General features: G+C 46.8%; 1 protein-coding gene across 5 annotated transcripts in view; it reads left to right on the top strand.

The window, feature by feature from the left end:
- The window catches only part of PAMR1 (peptidase domain containing associated with muscle regeneration 1), a 164,561-nt gene that overhangs the window by 128,443 nt on the left and 16,680 nt on the right, over positions 1 to 19,438 (top strand). For all 5 annotated transcript variants that reach the window (XM_060159399.1, XM_060159398.1, XM_060159400.1 and 2 more), the window contains 3 exons: positions 3,238 to 3,352; positions 7,441 to 7,658; positions 10,249 to 10,356. In XM_060159399.1, coding sequence (XP_060015382.1) covers positions 3,238 to 3,352; positions 7,441 to 7,658; positions 10,249 to 10,356 — 441 coding nt within the window. The remainder of the gene's footprint in view (positions 1 to 3,237; positions 3,353 to 7,440; positions 7,659 to 10,248; positions 10,357 to 19,438) is intronic.

Consider the following 19,438-nt stretch of genomic DNA (forward strand, 5'->3'; position numbering starts at 1 on the left):
CCTGGGCCCCAGGAACAAGTGGTCTTGCATCTCAGGTGGCCGGGGGCCAGCCCCCCGGGGTGGGTGGGGCTCCCGGCCCTCCGGAGGCCACACGAGACCCTGGGGCTGGCCAAAGACCCTGTGGTCTTGCCAAGAAGACCTGCCTCGGGAGGGGCACCAGCTCCCCGTGGACCTGCGGCGTGGGAGGGCAGTGACACTGCTGTCTGATTCCAGGGAAGAAACCAGAAGCAGGCTGGCGGCATCTGCTGCTGATTCCGACTTGGGGTCCCTGCAGGAGGTTTGCTGCGGAGCTGGGATTTAACACCTTGTGCCTGGGAGGCTGCCAGTCCCAGAGGGGCGGAGACTGTGCAGGAAGGTTTCTTTTTTTGTCTCTCACACCCAATGTATCACTTCCGTAGCCGGGCAGCAGATGGGCGGATGGGGGCCATGAGGAGTGTGAGGTATGCAGGCAGAAGGCACGTGCTCTTCCAGAAGTTGGGGGCTGGGGCAGAGATTCAATGTATTTGGGGGACGGGTGGTGGTGGAAAAATCTTGCTGCTTCAAAACCGAGTGGGAGAAGGCTGGGTCAGGAAACCCTACGACAGTTTAATGCACTAGCAGAGACCCAGCCTTGGTACTAGACAGATCCAAGTTCAAATCCCCGCTCTGCCACCAAGTAGCAACAGCTAACATTTGCTGAGTTTTCTGCTAACTGCTTTCCATGTGCGTAATCCGATTCAAGTCTCGCAAAACGTATGAAGTAAGTGCTAGTTACTCCCATTTGGCTGCGGTCTAGTGAGGTTCTGCGAGATGAAGAAACTTGCCCAAGGCCACGCAGCCCCGTGACGCTAAGGCTGAGACTCAAACCAATGACAGCGGGACTCGGGAGTCCCGTCGTAACCACTGCTCGGCAGTTAGAACAGTCGTCTGCAGTCTTCCGACTTCCTGGCCATCCAGCTGTGGGGAAGTCACCTAACTTCTCCCATCCTTAGTGTTCCTGTCTGGGGACTGGGGAGATGAATATCGTTCTCCCAGGTTTCTTGTGAGGATTAAACAAGAGAATTTGTGTAAGTCTCTTAGCCAGTCCCTGGCCTGTCACAATATCATCATTCATTCATTCAGCAGCTCTTTCTTGAGCACCTGTTATATGCCAGTTTCCATTCTAGGTGTACAAGCTAGAGAAGTCCCAGCTCTACCAAAGGGAGTAAGCAGATAAGCTAGATAATTTCAGATAGTGATGTGTGTTATGAAGAAAACAAAATCGAGTAAAAGGCAGTGACTGTAGAGACGTGAAGGTCCATTTTAGCTGGGGGGTCCAGGAAGTTCTCTTTGAAGAAGCAGCAGTTGAGCTTAATTCCCAAAGGAAGGAGATGTGGAAGAAGATGAACCTTGTAGGTTAAGGGGGCAGTGGATGCAAGGCTTGGAGCTGGGACAGAAAGGAGGCCGTGTGGCTGGAGCTGCATGAAGACCAGATGGGTGGTGGTAGAAACCGGGCAGAGGGCAGGGCTGGGCGGTCCGTGAGGCAGGGCCGTGGATGCTGTGGGAAGGGGAGGCACAGTGGCCAGCCTCTGGAGGGTCGAGTCGAGAGAGTAATGTGATCTAATTTATTTATTTAAAGGTGGCTTTGGCTGCTACGTGGAGAATGGAAAGTTGGGAGACAAGGATGGATGTGAGGAGGCTGGAATTGCAGAGAGAGAGAATGGAGGCCTGGCCCAGACAGGAGCCCCACATGGAAAGTGGTGGAAGATGTTTCCCATGTGGTGCTGGGCAGCAGCAATAAACACCCTAATGATGAGATGACTCATGCTGCCTAGCACTCAGTTTTGCAGAAGTCACAAGCTTCAGACCTCACAGCTTGTCAAAAGCAGAGTTTGGGCTGTATTCCTAACACTGTAGAATTATTACTAACATCATCCTGCCATGAGGCACCATCCACTGATGTTCATATTTTTCTTTTGAGCAATGAGAATTTATTTGGGGGGGTTATTGAAGATAACCGCATGTCCAGAATTTATGAGGTTAAACTGGGTTCTGTGTAGAACAGGGTTAAATACACTTTTTCTGTAAAGGGGCAGATGGTAAATATTTTCATTTCTGTGGATTCTCCTGTCTCTTTTTGCAGCTACTCAACTCTGCCATTATAGCTGGAAACTGACCTTAGACAATGCATTAAAAATGGGTGTGGCTCTGTTCCAATAAAACTTTATTTAAAAAACAGTCAGGAAGCCGGATTTGGCCCATGGATCATAGTTTGCCAACTCTGGTAGAAAATATAGTTTATTTACATGACCCAGATAACATTTTTTTCTATAACACCAATTCAAGACATTTCCCCCAAACTCTTTTGTGAAACTAAGGTGCATCTTACACATCTCTGCTTAACACTAGAAGATATGATATAATTTAATGAAGACTCTGTTCCGTGGTTTTCAAATCTTGGGGATTCCTTGGAGGTAACTCAGGAGACCAAGGTGATAGTGAGAGTGGAGGGCTTGGGGCCCCAGCTTCTGCTTCAACCAGGAGCCCCTCTTGGATCCATTTTTAAAAATTAAATCGGTGGTCTTCATAAGAGTTTGTCTGAAAAAAAAAAAGGGCTTGGGAGGTAGAAAAAAATTGAAAACCACTAATCCAGTCCAAATGGTTGGAGTTCATGTCCCCCTGCAGGTGTTTATCACATAGTTGCTCACAGAACAAATTAATACATACATTTTCTAAATGGATGGAGGGGGGTCAGGAAGGAGTTGCTTTGGGGTTATATTTGTGGGGTAGCGAATGTGCAGGGAACACAGACCAAAGGGTCTTATGCAGATTTAGACTCCGGACAAGGGCCACAGTGTCCCATGTAGAGCTGCGGGGAGGGCCTGCTTTCTGAGCCTGGTAAGGTAGCAGCAGCAGGCTGGCATGCGGCCGTCTTAGAGAGGCAGGGGAGAGAGTGGCTTGGACTTCACGTCCAGACACAGGTTTAAATCTCTGCTTTGTCACTTAGTAGCTAGACAAGTTATTTATTTAATCTCTGGTTATCTATTTTTCCATCTGGGAAACTGGAATGGTACTACTTCTCTTCTCAAGCTGTTGGCTGGATCAGATGAATTAACAGTTCACTGCCGATTGCCTAGCACGTTGCCAGGTGCCTGAGAAGTAGAAATATCCTTCTCCATTCTGTTCTCAAGGGTGTGGGATGAGCTCAGAGGCTTTGCGACCTTTTACCATCTCTTTCCTGTTGACTCCAATTTCCATTCCCCAATCTTCTCTTCTTAGGATGTGGCCAGGTTCTACGAGTCCCGAAGGGTCAGATTTTGTTGGAGAGCTACCCCCTGAATGCTCACTGCGAATGGACCATTCACACCAAACCTGGGTTTATCATCCAGCTAAGGTAAGGGGCTGGAGTCAGAATTGTTGTTGTAAAATTACGAAACACAGTAACAGGACCAAAGTTGTAAAATTACGAAACACAGTAACAGGACCAAAGGTCCTGGATCCTAGTGACCAAGGGCTAATCATCAGAACTTCATTTTTAAAAGCAGAAAATGTATATTAGAATCTTTACCTCTCAGTGATTTTGTGGGCTAAGGCCTGGGTAAAGCTATAGTCAATTAGATGTTTGTCACTCACTGCCCGACGACAGTGAGGCTCAGGTGACGGTGACCCAAGGATAACACCAACACAGCAGGACACCGAGAGCAATCTATCCCCCAACCCCCAGATCCTGACCAAGCCTTCCTATTCACTCAGTACTGGACTAGACTCTATGGGAGGGAAGGGAAGAAATAAGGACAGGTCTAACCTTTAAGGGATTTGCCCTCTAGGCTGGGGTTCATGCTCATCACAGCTCCTTTCATTGCTGTTCTCAGAAGACAGCCACCGCCCCTGCAGCCAATAAACTGATTATTTCACATGCGTGGAAGATAAGCTGATTCTTCTTATAGAGCTTTGGGGTCCTCACAAATGTGACTCATTTATGCCACAGTCCAAAGTATAGACCCAGGTTTATTGTAAGTATAGATAAATAACACGAGTGCATCCTGTTTTGTGAGACCTTCTCACTGCTGCATCCAGGTGCCTGAAACAGGACCCGGTACACACCACAGGTGCTTGGTGGATTCTTTTTTTTTTTTTTTTAACATCTTTATTGGGGTATAATTGCTTTACAATGGTGTGTTAGTTTCTGCTTTATAACAAAGTGAATCAGTTATACATATACATATGTTCCCATATCTCTTCCCTCTTACGTCTCCCTCCCTCCCACCCTCCCTATCCCGCCCCTCTAGGTGGTCACAAAGCACCGAGCTGATCTCCCTGTGCTATGCGGCTGCTTCCCACTAGCTATCTACCTTACGTTTGGTAGTGTATATATTTCCATGCCTCTCTCTCACTTTGTCACAACTTACCCTTCCCCCTCCCCATATCCTCAAGTCCATTCTCTAGTAGGTCTGTGTCTTTATTCCTGTCTTACCCCTAGGTTCTTCATGACATTTTTTTCCCTTGAATTCCATATATATGTGTTAGCATATGGTATTTGTCTTTCTCTTTCTGACTTACTTCACTCTGTATGACAGACTCTAGGTCCATCCACCTCATTACAAATAGCTCAATTTCGTTTCTTTTTATGGCTGAGTAATATTCCATTGTATATATGTGCCACATCTTCTTTATCCATTCATCCGATGATGGACACTTAGGTTGTTTCCATCTCCGGACTATTGTAAATAGAGCTGCAATGAACATTTTGGTACATGACTCTTTTTGAATTATGGTTTTCTCAGGGTATATGCCCAGTAGTGGGATTGCTGGGTCATATGGTAGTTCTATTTGTAGTTTTTTAAGGAACCTCCATACTGTTCTCCATAGTGGCTGTACCAATTCACATTCCCAGCTTGGTGGATTCTTGTTGCATAAATAAAGTTGAAAGAAGGGCTCCCTGCTTCCAGTGTATCTTCTCTCCCCTGGCAAGCACCTCTGCTCTTCCTCTCTAGGGAAGCAGAGTGGCCCACTCTCCCCTGGGACATCTAGGGACATTGTCCACCTAGCTCTTCCCTTTTCTAACCAGTGGGGAGGTTGGCGGTGATGGAAATCTCTAATCTTCTAGGGCACAGTCTTTCAGTAGGTGTTTTCTGGGTAGATCAATGCACCTGGAGGTTACCACATGCCAGCTGGCTCCTCCATGGTGTTCTGTCCTTCAGGAGGGGCAACGCGATACCCGCTTGGGAAAGAGCCAGCAAATCAGGTCCCCTTCTCAATCCTTCTCATCAAAGCTGTGCTTAGTAGCTGGTCTTCTTGCTCCCCCAGGTCCTGGGATTAGGAGTAAGCTTCTTTAAGTGGACTTCCCCAGAGGAAGGTTAACTCAAGGAGGAAGTGAGAGGCCACACAGTTCTGCTGAATGGGCTCCAGGCTGGGTCTGGCAGGATGATAATGGCAGGTGTTAAATGCCACATGTTAATTTTTCAGCAGTTCAGGGACCAGGACGAGTGGTCCCCTCAGGGGCCTCTAAAGAGATTCTCAGGAGATACAGGATACAAAATAAATCCCCTCCCCCAACCCCGCCAAACAAAAGTCCAAAATGGTAGAAGGATTGAGAAGCGCATCACCTGCCCGGGAAAGGGCCCTAGGTATTGGAAATATGTAGATTTCTTTCCTTCCAGTCAAACCTGGACCTGCTGGCCAGGGATAATAGTAAGGACATAAATACTCTGAAGCCTAGTGTTCAGCCCAAAAGCTGGCAGTCCTCCCTGATGCCCCCCTTTTCCATCACCTCCCAAAAATCACAAAATCTACTTCCTTACTTGTAAAATAATCTCAAGTCCATCCACTGTCTCTATTGCCAACAATTCCTTTGTTTTCTGGTTTCCTTGCTTATTGTCTGTCCCCCAGAGCTGAACTCCATGAGGGCGGGCACTGTGTCTGCTTGGAACACTGCTGTACTTTCAGCACCTAGAACAGCGTCTGACACAGTGCAGACCTGCCACAAATGTGTTGAATAAGTGAACAAATGAATGAATGTAAATACAAGTTGCAATGTCTCATGTTTCAGTTTCAGAAAAAGCTGTGATCTCTGTTGGGTGGTGGCCTTGTCCCCCCTCCTACCCTTTTTAGACTAAGATACCAAAGCCCAGAGAAGGAAGTGATTGCTCAAGGCTCACAGTGAGGGTGGTGGCATCTGGATGAGAAGTCAGATCCTTACATGCTACAGCATGTTTCACAAAGTATGATTAATAGGACGTACACTCCCTAGCAAAAGATTTTGTGATAAACATCTTTGAAAAATAAACACTAAGCACACTCAGTGATTGGGTTTCTTTTTCAGTAAGACCTTTAAGAGCATTTAGAGTATCCTGATTGCTCTCTAACTCTGGCTCTTGAAGTTTTTACCCAAGGTGGAAGAAATAGCCCAGGTCCCAACTTTTCAGGTTGTAGTTCTGAGCTCTTCTGTCTGTGCCTAACGTCTCCAAACTGTGAGGGACAAGATACAGACGTACATTTTGTGAACTTGATACTTAGGCATTCCCTTGGGAATCTTCTAAAAAATGTCTTTTCCTCTCTTGCCCTGGGATGTGACTGCCTCTTTTCGTATCTCTTGGAAATGGGAGCTTAAGGTTACCTTCTGCTTTTTTGATCTGCTGCACCCCAGTATTTCCAAACCTAAGACCCCTTTAAGGTAATCACAGATATATCAGATATCTTTCAATTCTGAATTTTGGTGCTACCTTTTCTACTCTTTGGGGCAAGAATTGTTACCAAGAGAATAATTATCTTCTGATCCTTCCGTCAGACAGAAGAGCGTGCAGAGAGTTTTTTCCTTTACTTGGTCTTGCAACACAACATACTCTTTTCCACTCTCCAGTTGTAAAATTACGATAGAGTATCCATTGTCATCTATTCAGCAATATTTGTTTAGTCTCTATGCGCCATGCACTGCGTTAGGCACTAAGCAAACAGTGGTGGAATAAGACAGGTGTCACACTCTACCCTCGAGGAATTTGCAGTCAAGGGGAGGAGACAGGCATGCGCACACACTCACAAAGTCAAGGAGATAAATATGAGAAATTAAAATGTAGCTACGCATTATGAAGAAAACAATGGATCTCCTTTAGAAAGAGTTGTCAGGGAAGCCTCTTTGAGGAGAGACTATTTAAGCTGAGACCCGAGGATAGGAAAGAACCAGCCACGCAGCCTGGGAGGAGAAGTGCTCCTGGAAGAAGAGCCAGTGTGTGCAGAGATTCTCCGAAGGGACTCCCCTCACCTGGGCGTGTGCATACACACACCTGCACACAGAATACCTACCTACACACATTAAAAGAAACGTATCTGACCTCAAGTCCTCCAGGACCATTGTCCTATCACATCAGGCCAATGACACCACTCTTCAAGAGACCTGTTTATTATCATCTGGCCTTGAACTTGCCCAGGGGAGTAAGGACTATCTGGGGCCCACCTGTTTCCTGCTGTCACCCTCTCCACCCACAGGATTGTCATGTTGAGCCTGGAGTTTGACTACATGTGCCAGTATGACTATGTTGAGGTCCGTGACGGGGACAGCAGCGACAGTCAGATCATCAGGCGTTTCTGTGGCAACGAGCGGCCAGCTCCCATCCGAAGCTCGGGTTCCTCGCTCCACGTCCTCTTCCACTCAGATGGCTCCAAGAACTTTGACGGCTTCCATGCCATCTTTGAGGAGATCACAGGTAAAGGCCAGGGAGACGAGTGTCGCATTTTATGGCTGTGCTCCAGACAAACGTTCCTTTCTGTGCACCCCCCTTCTCCCTGCCCAGCCTCGTTAAAACCCAGCGTGCTGGGTTCTCAGAAGCAACCTGCACATTAAGAAGGTAGAGAGAGGAGTTTCCCTGGTGGCGCAGCGGTTGAGAGTCCGCCTGCCGATGCAGGGGACACGGGTTCGTGCCCTGGTCCGGGAAGATCCCACATGCCGCGGAGCGGCTGGGCCCGTGGGCCGTGGCCGCTGAGCCTGCGCATCCGGAGCCTGTGCTCCGCAACGGGAGAGGCCACAACAGTGAGAGCCCCACGTACCGCAAAAAAAAAAAAAAAAAAAAGAAGAAGGTAGAGAGCAATGGCAAGGGATATTTCAGAAACGCTCACTAGGACCAGAGCTAAGCATTATTAACTCCCCTGTTTAGATGCTGCAGCACAGAGAGACCAGGTAATTTGTCTGTTGTTGCACAGCTCTGGGGATGGAACCAGGGATCAGTACAGTTTGGCTCTAGAGCTTCTATTAGGGGCTGTCATGGTTAAGACCATTAGCTTTGGTCCCTAGCAGATTAAGCCGTGTGGCTTGGACAAGTTCTACTTCTCTGGGCCTCATGTTCCTAATCAGGGAATAAGGACATAACCCTAGATCCTGCTCCGTTAAGGAGGTGCTGGAAGACAGAACAGATGAAGAGCTTAGCACAGTGTCTGGTACAGAGGAAGCCCTCAGTAGCCGCCTTGCCCCAGGCATGCCCTGAGCCTCCCTTTGTCATCTTTCAAATAGGCGTTCAAAGTCTTAAACAACATAGGAAATGCCACATACTTTATGAGGAACTCTGAGTCTGACTTCACCTCCTGTCCTGTTCATTTAGGAAGTAGGATTTGGCCACACAAAGTGCTCAGTCCTCAGAGATTGGATTGCATCAGGTTTTACAAAATAAACTCGAGCTGGAAGTTCTATTATTTTAATACTGAATTTTAAAAATTGCAATTGACCATTATAGCTTCCTTATGGAAGGCGTGATACAGAAGTCTCAGGAAGGGAGGCGGGCAGTAGTGGATCCGCCCTGTCCTTTCAGCAAGACCGGCAGACAGCCCACCCTCCCCAGCCTCCTCGCGCGGAGAATGGTCCCACAGGAGCTCTAGGCAGTTGCTCCTGTGTGACTGCCTCCTTCCGGGATGTCAGTCTCCTCTGCAGCTGCTCAGAGCCTGGGAGTTCTAGAAGCTTTGCTGCTGTGGTGCGGTCGGCCTGTGGCTGAATCCTTGCCCCTCGGTGATGCCCTACCAGCTGAGGCTGAGACACATCTGGGGGTGTTTATGGCAGTCAGCAGTTGGGGGCAGCAGTGGCTCGCCAGCTTGTGACCCTGTGACTGAGGGGAGACTTAGGAGGGTCTCTTCTTCAACCTCCCCTGGAGAACTCTGGAAACTCTGGTCTCCATTGTCAAACAGTCAGACAGAGCTCTTCCCGTTCCTCAAACACCGAAGCGTCCCGCCTGTGCTCAAGTTACTCCCTCTGACTAAACCCACCTCCCAACTCCTGCCCATCAAGTCCCACCCTTCGAGGCCCTATCAGATTTCTCCTCCCCTGTTAAGCCTTTTCCCTTGTTCTGATGGGCTGTGGCTTTGCCTTTTTCTGAATGTCTTCTAGCACTTTCTCTCTTTTCTGACACTAACTGAATCATGCTTCAGTTTATAGTCACTGCCTACTCTTCTTCCAAAGGCTCTGATCTGGTGAGTGGGAGCTCCTGTTCAACCTTGTATCCCTCCAGTGCCTTACACAGAGCAAACACTCGATTTGGGTTTGTTGAACTTGACCGAGTGATATATTTCTACACCAGGGTAAATGAATGTGGAATTGGTGGGTAACAAGCAGACTAGTGTTTCCCAAAGTGTTCTCTGTAGAAAAATAGTCCCCAGGACACTCTGTAAAATGCAGTCTCTCAGGTCGGATAAGCCTGTGAAAGGTGGGACGTTATGTACATTCTTAGAAATTCACAAGGCACCTCAGAATGTGGAGTGTTCGGAGAAGTTCTGCAGTAGAGAATCTGGTTAATTATCATTTAACACCAGTAGCATTTCCCCACCCTATCTGAGATCATAACTCTCAGTATCTCAAGGGACTACTGTTTACAGAATGCGTGTCTGAAACTTCTTGAGTACACTTTCACTAGTGTCATGAAGATCATCTTCCGGTTCCTTTCCCCCAGTATCCCGGATACTGAGCTTCCTTGAAAAAAACGATGATCTATTACCCAAGGCTGCTGTCTCCCACGGAGCGCCTACAGGAGGGGGTGAAGCCCGCCTCCGCTTTAATTGTGTGGTGCGCCTGTGTGTGTTGTCTCAGACTCTTAAGTGTCTGGAGCATACTTCTGGGGCCTTGGAAAACATCAGATAACATCAGCAGCATTTGATTAATGAGCAGCTGTTTCAGGCAACCTCAACCAATGGTAACATGATATCGATAAAAGGAGTTAAAAAATTGCAGGAAGACTGACGAACAAGTGAAAGACCGGAGGCTTGAAGAAACGGACTCACTGCCCGGGGCACTGAGAGAAGTTGCCTTTTCTCTTACAGCCTGTTCCTCGGCGCCGTGTTTCCATGACGGCAGTTGCCTTCTTGACAACACCGGATCTTACAAGTGCGCCTGCCTGGCAGGCTACACCGGGCAGCGCTGTGAAAATCGTGAGTTTGCCTCCGGAGTGGGAGTTAAGGTGTCACGTGGGGCTGGCATGGAGAGGGTTTGGGGAGCTTGCCGGGGGCGTCGTTCCCTGCTGTCTACCGTGGTCCCTCCAAGATGGTGGATAATGTGGGCTTTGCCATTGAGTGGATCTCAAGAGGACTGGGCTACCTTTGAGTCAGGATGTCTGGAACCACCCAGTTTTGTCCTCAACTGCTGCAGACACCTCTCAAAAAGATAACGCCTTCAGTGGCCTTGAATAACATTCCGAGCTCAAACACAGTGAGAAAGTGTCAACGGTAGAAAGCCACCATCATACGCCCACCTGGGGCCCAGAGTCTGAACTCCCTGTCCATCCCAGGATCCAAATTTTGGAGTCATGCCAGCTATGGAATTCCACACATCGTTCTCTAGGACGGCTCCCCTTCTGCTGTCACCACTCAAGTCCCACCTCCTGCCTGAGCTGTATCCTGGCTGTCCCACTGAGTCACCCACACTCTCAGACACAAGTCAGAAGCAGAACCATAGTAGTATTACCGAACCAAACGTGGGTCTGCTCGCCCACTTGCAGTGAAGCCAATCTACTGACACCGGGTTGTGGTGAAGGAAAGTGCGGCATTTATCGTGGGCACCCTACAAGGAGTCCAGGACAGCTAGGGCTAGGAAAAGCCAGAAGTCCCCGAAGGCTTTCAGCAAAGCATTTTTAAAGGCCAGGTGAGGGAGGGCGGGTCACAGGGTATGTGATCAGCTCGCGTACAATTCTCTGACCAGTTGATGGTGAGGTAACAGAGTGGCGTCAGAGAGATTAACATTATCCGTCCTTAGGTGCCAGTAGGTCTGGGAGCTACATGCCCATGATCATCAAGTAGTTAATTTCTTCCACTTGGTGGTGGTTTTAGCATCTGTAAAGCAACTCAGGGAATGTGCACCAGATACTATTATCTAGGTACTTCAGAGAGGAGCTACAGCGGAGGATATGGGGGGGGAGTCTGTCCCGGGAAGGGTCCAAGGGTCCTGCTCAGGTACAGTAGCCCTCATTAACCCTGGTTCAACCAAACAGCAGAAATAAGAAGAAACAAACACAAAGGAATAACTCACTCAGAAGCAGGTAGAAGTTTCTAATTCATGTTCTTGAAAGGCAGATCATGACTCTTCTCCGATATTAGACTCAGACTTTTGCCAGAGGAGAGAAACTAGAACATGTATCTGATGGGGCAAATCCATTGCCCTGGGGAAGGGTACAAATGCTGACCACTGCCCACGGCAGCATCGGGGGACATCCAGCCCAGTGGTGCAGTACCCAGGACTGTGCCATTGGCAGAGAGGAACTTAAAATACACACTATGACTAGGAATCACCTGTCAAGGGTCTCTGGTAACCGAGACCCTGTGTGTGTCCTAACAGAAGTTTGAGACTTAAAACAGGTACCACAAACTGCAGCTGTCAGCACGGAATGAGACGTTTGGAAGAACAAGAAGAATCAAAATGTGGGGAAAGCCAAGGAGGGCAGCTAATGACCTAGGCAGGGTTCCCCTGAAGCAAATCCTGACATGTGGATGTGTGTGGACATGCCCCCAGGCGAAGCTGGTAAGGGAGTGGGGAAGCTGGGCCAGGAGGGAAGGAAGCCAAGCAGAGTCATGATTTCAGGCAAAATCCCAGCCTTAGTGTTAACAGGCAATGGACTCTGGAATGTGAAGTACATCTCAGACTGTGTCCTGGCTTTAATGCAAGGCAGCTGGGCTTTCTTTCATAGCCCAACTGCAATCGGTGATTGGCTAAGGGCTGCCTTGGGCAAGCAGGACATGCTTAAGTTTCTGCGCTGTCTGCCAGAGTGGTTCCAATGCCCCTTGAGCAGCGGAAGAGTTGGTAGGTGCAGGCCATTGGAAGTAAAGCAGTGTAGACTGGGCCGGGGGGAGAAGATAAAGGGCATCCGAGGACAGAGCACCAGCAGTGTTTGCTACCATCACTTCTAACTAGCGTGCACAGGTAACTTTGGGGTCATCCTATATATAAGGGGCCTGGTCTGACAGCGTTCTATAAAGTTCATGCATTTTTTCAATTAATTTCATGAACTTGCCTTGCAAACAATGTAGACAGAAGCCAGTTTCGGTAACGTGTCCTTGAGTGTACATTTCATTCTACTCAAAGGACTCCTTGCTTTGGGGCGGCACAGCTGACCTGAGTGTGATTACGCCGGATTCTTAGAAAATGATGTTCTGCTTTGTGGTTCCTGCCTCGTTTAAGTTCACTGGGTTGTGTGCAAGGTAGGGAAGAGAAATGCTGCTTTCCCTTTGTTTCAAGAATTTGTATATGGAGTGATTCTGGAGTCTTGACAATGGCAAATCCTGAGCTCTACCCTTTAGATGCAGAGGGGGAACAAAACAGGAAGGCTTAAATTCTTGGTGAACTAACTGTACGATATTAGAGCTTTGATAAATAAAGGTAAAACTGGAGTGAAGTTAAAACATCACCAAATTAGTCAAAATGCCTTTAAGAAGCTGGATCAAATCATGGAGGGGCGGGTGGAGGGGGGGAAGGAAATTGGTCCAAAAGTTTTGAGTAAAATATTTATGAGTAGCTTTTGAGCCAAAAAAAAAATGACTTCTCATCATTGTTATTCTATCCAGCAAAATACCAAAACAAAACAAAACAATTAACCATGACGAAAAACACGTAAAATATGTCATTATGAACTGATTCCTAGCTTGGTTCAAAAACTGTCTCAAATCACTTTTGGTCTCAAATCACTTTCCGTCTCAAAACATCAGTACAGATGGTCAAGAGAATTCTTCCTAGCTACTTTACAAAATGTTGTTCAAAAACCGTGATTTCCTTAGTACCCTATAGTTGTGACTGGGTGAAGATATTGGTGGTGGATATCAGATATGCCATTTGCTAGCATCAAGGTAGGGGACCAAATGTTTGATTATTTTCTGTAAGATTTAGGTTTGTTTTTCCTTTTAGGAAATTCAGCATGAATTCCAACTAACTCAGTGAGGGAATGATCACAGTTGGCTGTGGCAGTTTACCTTGTAATTTCTGAACAAATGTTAACCATTTTTCCTGAGCAGTCTATCATCTAGAAAAAGAAAAGAAAAAAAAAACTATTGTTTTTCTCATGAGTATATCAAAAAACCGAACAAACCTCCCTGGAGGAAATTCTTTCAAAATTAATAAGAAACTGAAGCATTCTGGGATTCTCCAAATTCTAAAATGTCCAGATTGGACTAGGCATATGTTTTTTAAAAATGGCTTTAAAAGCGCCAAAGCCGGGCTTCCCTGGTGGCGCAGAGGTTGAAAGTCCGTCTGCCGATGCAGGGGACACGGGTTCGTGCCCCGGTCCGGGAAGATCCCACATGCCGCGGAGCAGCTGGGCCCGTGAGCCATGGCTGCTGAGTCTGCGCATCCGGAGCCTGTGCTCCGCAACGGGAGAGGCCACAATAGTGAGAGGCCCACGTACCGCAAAAAAAAGGAGAGGCCACAACAGTGAGAGGCCCGCGTACCGCGCAAAAAAAAAAAAAAAAAAAAAAAAAAAGCGCCGAAGCCAGTATTAATGAGAATTGCATCTTTTGTTTATGTAGTACCAAATCTGATGAGGGGGAACCACTTCATAGTTGCTGCTTTAATGCATTGCTCTCCTAAAGGTTTTGTGGAAAGGTAGATGATCCTTTAAGCAAATGAAGGATTTGAAGTACAGGGTGCAAGACCCTGATCTCGGTCAAATTGAAAACCAGAGGCCAGAATTCCTCATTTCCCACGTTGTTCACAATCTCTCTGACACCATTCTCACCACCCGGCTTGATGAGACTCCAGATGATGGATCGATGAGCTGTGGTTACCATCCTGTCTCATTATCAAGTCCTCCCAGAGGGCTTCCCTTCCCAGGTAAAGCCCACCTGTCTCTCTTTTTAGAGTCCCGATTGACTGTCTCTTGATATGAGCTATTCTCTTTATTTTCTTTGTGTCTGTGTATGTCGGTGAGTGGGAGTGGAATAGAAATAGATTTTCTACTAAACTACAGAAGAAATATGTACTTGTAAAAACAATCAAACAGTACAGAGGTATATAAAATACAACAACTAGGTGAGTATCCTTCCAAACTTTTTCTATGACATGCAAACCTAGGTTGTCTATATGTTCTCAGCTGGGGGAGATTTTGTCCCCTGCTCCCACCCCCAGTGGACTTTTGGCAAACTGGAAACTTTATTGGTTGTCATAATAGCAAGGGGGGAGGGTGCTACTGACATTTGGTGGGTAGAGGCCAGGGATGTTGCCAAACATCCTACAATACACAGGACAGCCTCCACCACAAAGAGTTATCTGACCCAAAGATCAGTAGTGCCAAGGTTGAGAAACCCTGTTTTGAACAAAAGTGGATTAAAGTATACATACAATTTTTCAACTTTTTGTTTTCTGTGCTCATATCATAGATATTTTTTCCAGGTCATTCCTTGTTGGTCTTCCTCATGGGGGAAAGAAATGACTGCTCAGAACTCCATTGTATGGGTGTCTATACAATCATATAATCACTCCACCCCTTAAGAGGGACTTGATACCACGTTTAATATTTTTACTATTATGAAGAAAGCTGCAATGAATAGCCTAACATATGTTTCTTTGCTCACATGTAGAGCTATTTTTGTAAGACAAATTCCTAGATGTTGAACTGTTAGTCCAAAGGGTACACGTATTTAAACTTTGGAGAGCTGTTGTCAACATGGCCGCCAAAAGGTTGTACCAGATTTTGCGAGATGAACCATTTTAAATGCCAGTCCTCAAAATAAGAATCAGAACTTGCAGGTCAGAAGCCAGGGTCTGTTCTTGTCAAGCTGGAAACGGATTTATTTTAGAAGGAATTCTGTGGGTCTGAGGGGAGGTGTCTCGTTCAGGTTTTGTGTTGTCGTAGATGAAGAATAAGATACTGTCAACACAGGTTTGCCCTGTTCGGTTAGGGAGAGGGTGCAAGACCCCCGAGGACAACCTTCAAGGACGGCTACCCCAGCCTTCTCCTCAAATTGTTTTACAAGGAGCAACAACCTTCCCCTGATCCCAGGTGAACTCCTCTGAGAACAAAAAGAGGGGAGTGGCCCCTCCTCGGCTTTGGGGCCAAGCTAACCTCCTGCCAGCACCCTCCGTGACCCCAACCTCCCTGGGCCACCGTGTAAGAAACTGGGGCCCCTTTCTTTCCCTCTGAAATTTCCTGTTTCTTTGTATGGAACACGAGGACAAAATAAGTTCTTGAGTAAACGGTCGGAATCTTGTTTTGAAAAAGTGGAGAGCGAGGGATTCATTGCCCCGCTCCAGTTTCCATGTTGCCTTTGTTCCTCTGGCCCAGTTGACGGTGCCGGGGTCTCCCCTCTGCATCCTAATGAAGGGTGATGAAACGGGCTAAATCTTGGGGCACAATGCTCATACTGCAGGCTCTGACGCGCCTTTGAACAACACGGATCGGCTTCCACCAATTAAAGAAAAATGGTGTCTCTGGATTCATCGGGGTTTTGGAGCCTCAGAAGGTTTCCCACTAGCCTGTCCCAAGGACTGGGAAGAAAAGAGCCCAGGATGAGAGGCACACTTTATACTTCAGCTTCAAAGGGCCAACCCGCGTTTCTCCGCAGAATAAGTGATTGGGAACTTTGGGGTTTTCAAGGAGACGTTAACACGGATGCAGCGAGGATGTACTGAGACCCCTAGTGGGTCACGATTGCCTCTCGCATCACAGATAAATAATGTGCCTCAGGTTACCTGGAATTCATGCAAATTCCTGTAAGCTCTCTTAGGGGAGGTATGGTAAAAATGGAATTATTTCACTGGCTTTTTTTACAGTTCTAAAGGCCTATTTCATCCCTAACATGTGGAAGACAGGTGCACCTTTGTTCACAGTGAGATGATGCAATCCTGGGTGAAGAGCTTGGACTCTGGTCAGAAAGACTTTGGTTTGGTTCTAAGCCTGCAATTAACCAGCCCAGTAGATCTCGAGCAGGTCATTCATCTCCTATGAGCCTCAGTTTCGCCACTTATAAATTCCAGGAAAATATTATCTAATTCTTCTTAGGGGTGATGGCAGGGATGGAATGAGATGATCCAGGTAAGGTACTTATATATTGATATTGATGTTATTATATTGAATAATAGAAGCAGTTATTCTTATTACTACTTTTGGCCCCATGTGGCCATTTCAAGGTTTGGCGGAAAGCAGGGATTCTCTAGACAAGGGGTTAGGGTAACAGCACTAGTTTCTACAAACTAGATGATCATGACAAACCTTTCCTAGGGTTTAAGAAAATTCTCACAAGACTTGCTAAGTTTTCTCTGTGAACTCTTCCTCCTGAATCATTGCCAGACGCTAAGTATTGCTACCATTACACCAGTATCCAGGCAAGAAAGATCGGGTTTTAAAGGACAAGTAGATACTGCCAGTGCCATTGTCATAAAGGAACCCTGGATCCCAGGAGAAGACATGCACGTTGCCATGATGGGTGGGGAGTCTTTGTAGCCAGAACAGCCAGGAAGGGGCTGTTAGAGGTGATAAGTGGAGTAATGTCAGGGGGAACTAGCTTGGGAAACTCCAGAGCAGGTTGCTCCAAGCATCACGTTATCTAGTCAGCCTCCTTTTTTTCTCATGGGACTTTTTAATGGTCACTCATTTAACATGGGGTGGGCTGTATGTCAGTCCCCTGTGGTTATGCAGGAAACCTCCAGAGCATCCGTTACATATTTTATTAGAGTAACAGAGTAGAAAAGAGAATACACAGTCTGCCCTGAGAGGGTATGAGGGGTATAGGGATAACCCCAAGGGAAACAGTCCTGGGGAATCTGTAGTTGTTACCCACCAGCACTTGGTAACCCAGAGCCTTCAGAGAGTGGAGGAGCCCGGAAAGATGACTAGCTAGTGGACGGCTTACTTCTTACACATCCCCTATACCTGAGCCTCCCACCTCCTCTCCCTCCCTAACATGGAGGTGAATCTCTGCCATCCTTCTTAGCATGTTTAGAGGGATGCTGTCTCATTTGGATTTAGATCTGGAAAGCCAAAGAGGTCACTGAACACAGTAGAAGCTGCCCTTGTATAGTTATCAAGGTATTTGTTTGTTTGCTTTTATAATTTAGGGGAAATTTTCCTTTTCATTTGGATCATTCCTTCTTGGTAATTCTGAGTCTACATAGACCCAGTGACATTTTAGTGTTAACTCTGCTGGGCTCCATGCGCCTGTGGCCTCTTAACCAAGGCATTGCCTCTTCTCATTCAGAGTAAGATGATTGGGGTTGGTATATAAGGGATGCATTTTGCTAGTCAGTAATTGTTTTAGTTATGGATGGCATTCCAGCCAAATAATAAGAGGACAGGTCAGGCCTCCTAAACAACTCTCCAGCCTGACTGTCTCCAAGAGTTTGGGGTGGAGCGCCCATGAGTGTGGAATGGGCCACGTCCACCATTGTTTTACTAAGACTTTGCCTGCTCCTTGTTGGGGCCCCCTTGTCTTTTGCTTTGGCAGACGTGGTCACTGAGGCAGGACTTAATGCAGGGGGTGGATTTTATTTTGGTTTTGGGTTAAGAGGTAACCCATTAGAGCTGGGATGGACTGTATGCCCATGCAGGGAAGTGGGAGGAAGATGCAGAGTAGAAGAACTTGAGAGCAAAGCAGAATTAACTTCTGATGGAAACAAACATCCCTGCTGTCACAGACCCTGAGACTCCAGCCCCTTGACAAAGGCTACAGAGTTTCCACTTTTCCTTAAAGCCTCCTGCCTTGTGGGGTGTTCACTACCTGTCCCTCACCCTGCTTCAGAAGGTGAAAGCTTCCTCTCTGCAAAACACAAGACATCCTTATTGGTATCCAAGTATTAAAAATTACAACAGTAGTTATTCTCACGATTCTCAATACAGGTCAAGCTCTGTGCTTTATGTGACACTGTCTCATTTCATTGTCACGACACCCCCCTGGAGTAGGTACTATTATCCTCCCCACTTTGCAGATTCATCCAGCCAGACATTTTTGAGTGTCTGTTAGGTACCAGGCACTGAGGAGATAAGGCAGGGCTCTTTGGCGTATTTTCCCCCTTCATTAGGCAGAACTGTAAAACAATTCCAATCTTAGCCTTTTTCTGGTGCAGAGGAGAGTGGTCATGCCATACATTTCCCAGCGACAACTTTTTCTAGAAAGGCCTTTGGTAATGGTGATGGTGGTGAGAATTACTAAGTTGGCAGGATCTCTTAGGACTCACATGTTCTCAGAAGCTCAGGACTCCTCCGCAAGGTCATTCTCTTCATCCCCAAGGCTAAACAGAATAGTATTGCCTTGTTTGGGCCATTTTCATTGGGATGTATTTTATATTTGAAAAGTTAACCATGAATGCCATGGGGGACATTTCCCCTGGTAGTTTAGTGTTATTACCCACCACCACCCCCAGCCCCATCCCCAGGAGCTGACTCAGAAACCTGAGATTTGTGGGAGCCCTAAGAGGACTTACTGAGCACATCGGCTAGGTAGAAGACGGCTCAGTTTCTATAATTATGTAGGTTGCTCATCGGCTCTGCCAAAGGAGGATGTGTGAAGTTCATTGTTTTGTTTTGTTTTTTTCAATTAATTTTTATTGGAGTATAGTTGCTTTACAATGTTGTGTTAGTTTTTGCTGTATGGCAGAGTAAATCAGCTGTACGTATACACATATCCCCTCTTTTTGGATTTCCTTCCCATTTAGGTCACCCTCAGAGCACTGAGTAGAGTTCCCTGTGCTATACAGTAGGTTCTCATTAGCTATCGATTTTATACATAGTAGTGTATATATGTCAATCCCAATCTCCCCATTCATCCCAACCCCCACCAAAAGACCAGAACTTTCTGAGGATGTTTTGAAGCTGACCCATCTCTTGGGCACAGGGAGTTTCAGCTGCCTAATGAAATAGGCCATCCAAATACCAGAGAAGTGGTATCCAAAAGACACAGTGTACCCAAAGCCAAGGACAATACTGATTAAGATCAATAGCCTCTGCCTCCAGATTGCTGCCAGATGAACAAATAGCAGTGTGTGCAGTCCAAGCATAATTTCACACGGGCAGCCTCATTCACAACTTCGGAAGGCTGGAAG

The sequence above is a fragment of the Lagenorhynchus albirostris genome, chromosome 9, assembly GCF_949774975.1.
Source record: "Lagenorhynchus albirostris chromosome 9, mLagAlb1.1, whole genome shotgun sequence".
NCBI classification, from domain to species: Eukaryota; Metazoa; Chordata; class Mammalia; order Artiodactyla; family Delphinidae; genus Lagenorhynchus; species Lagenorhynchus albirostris.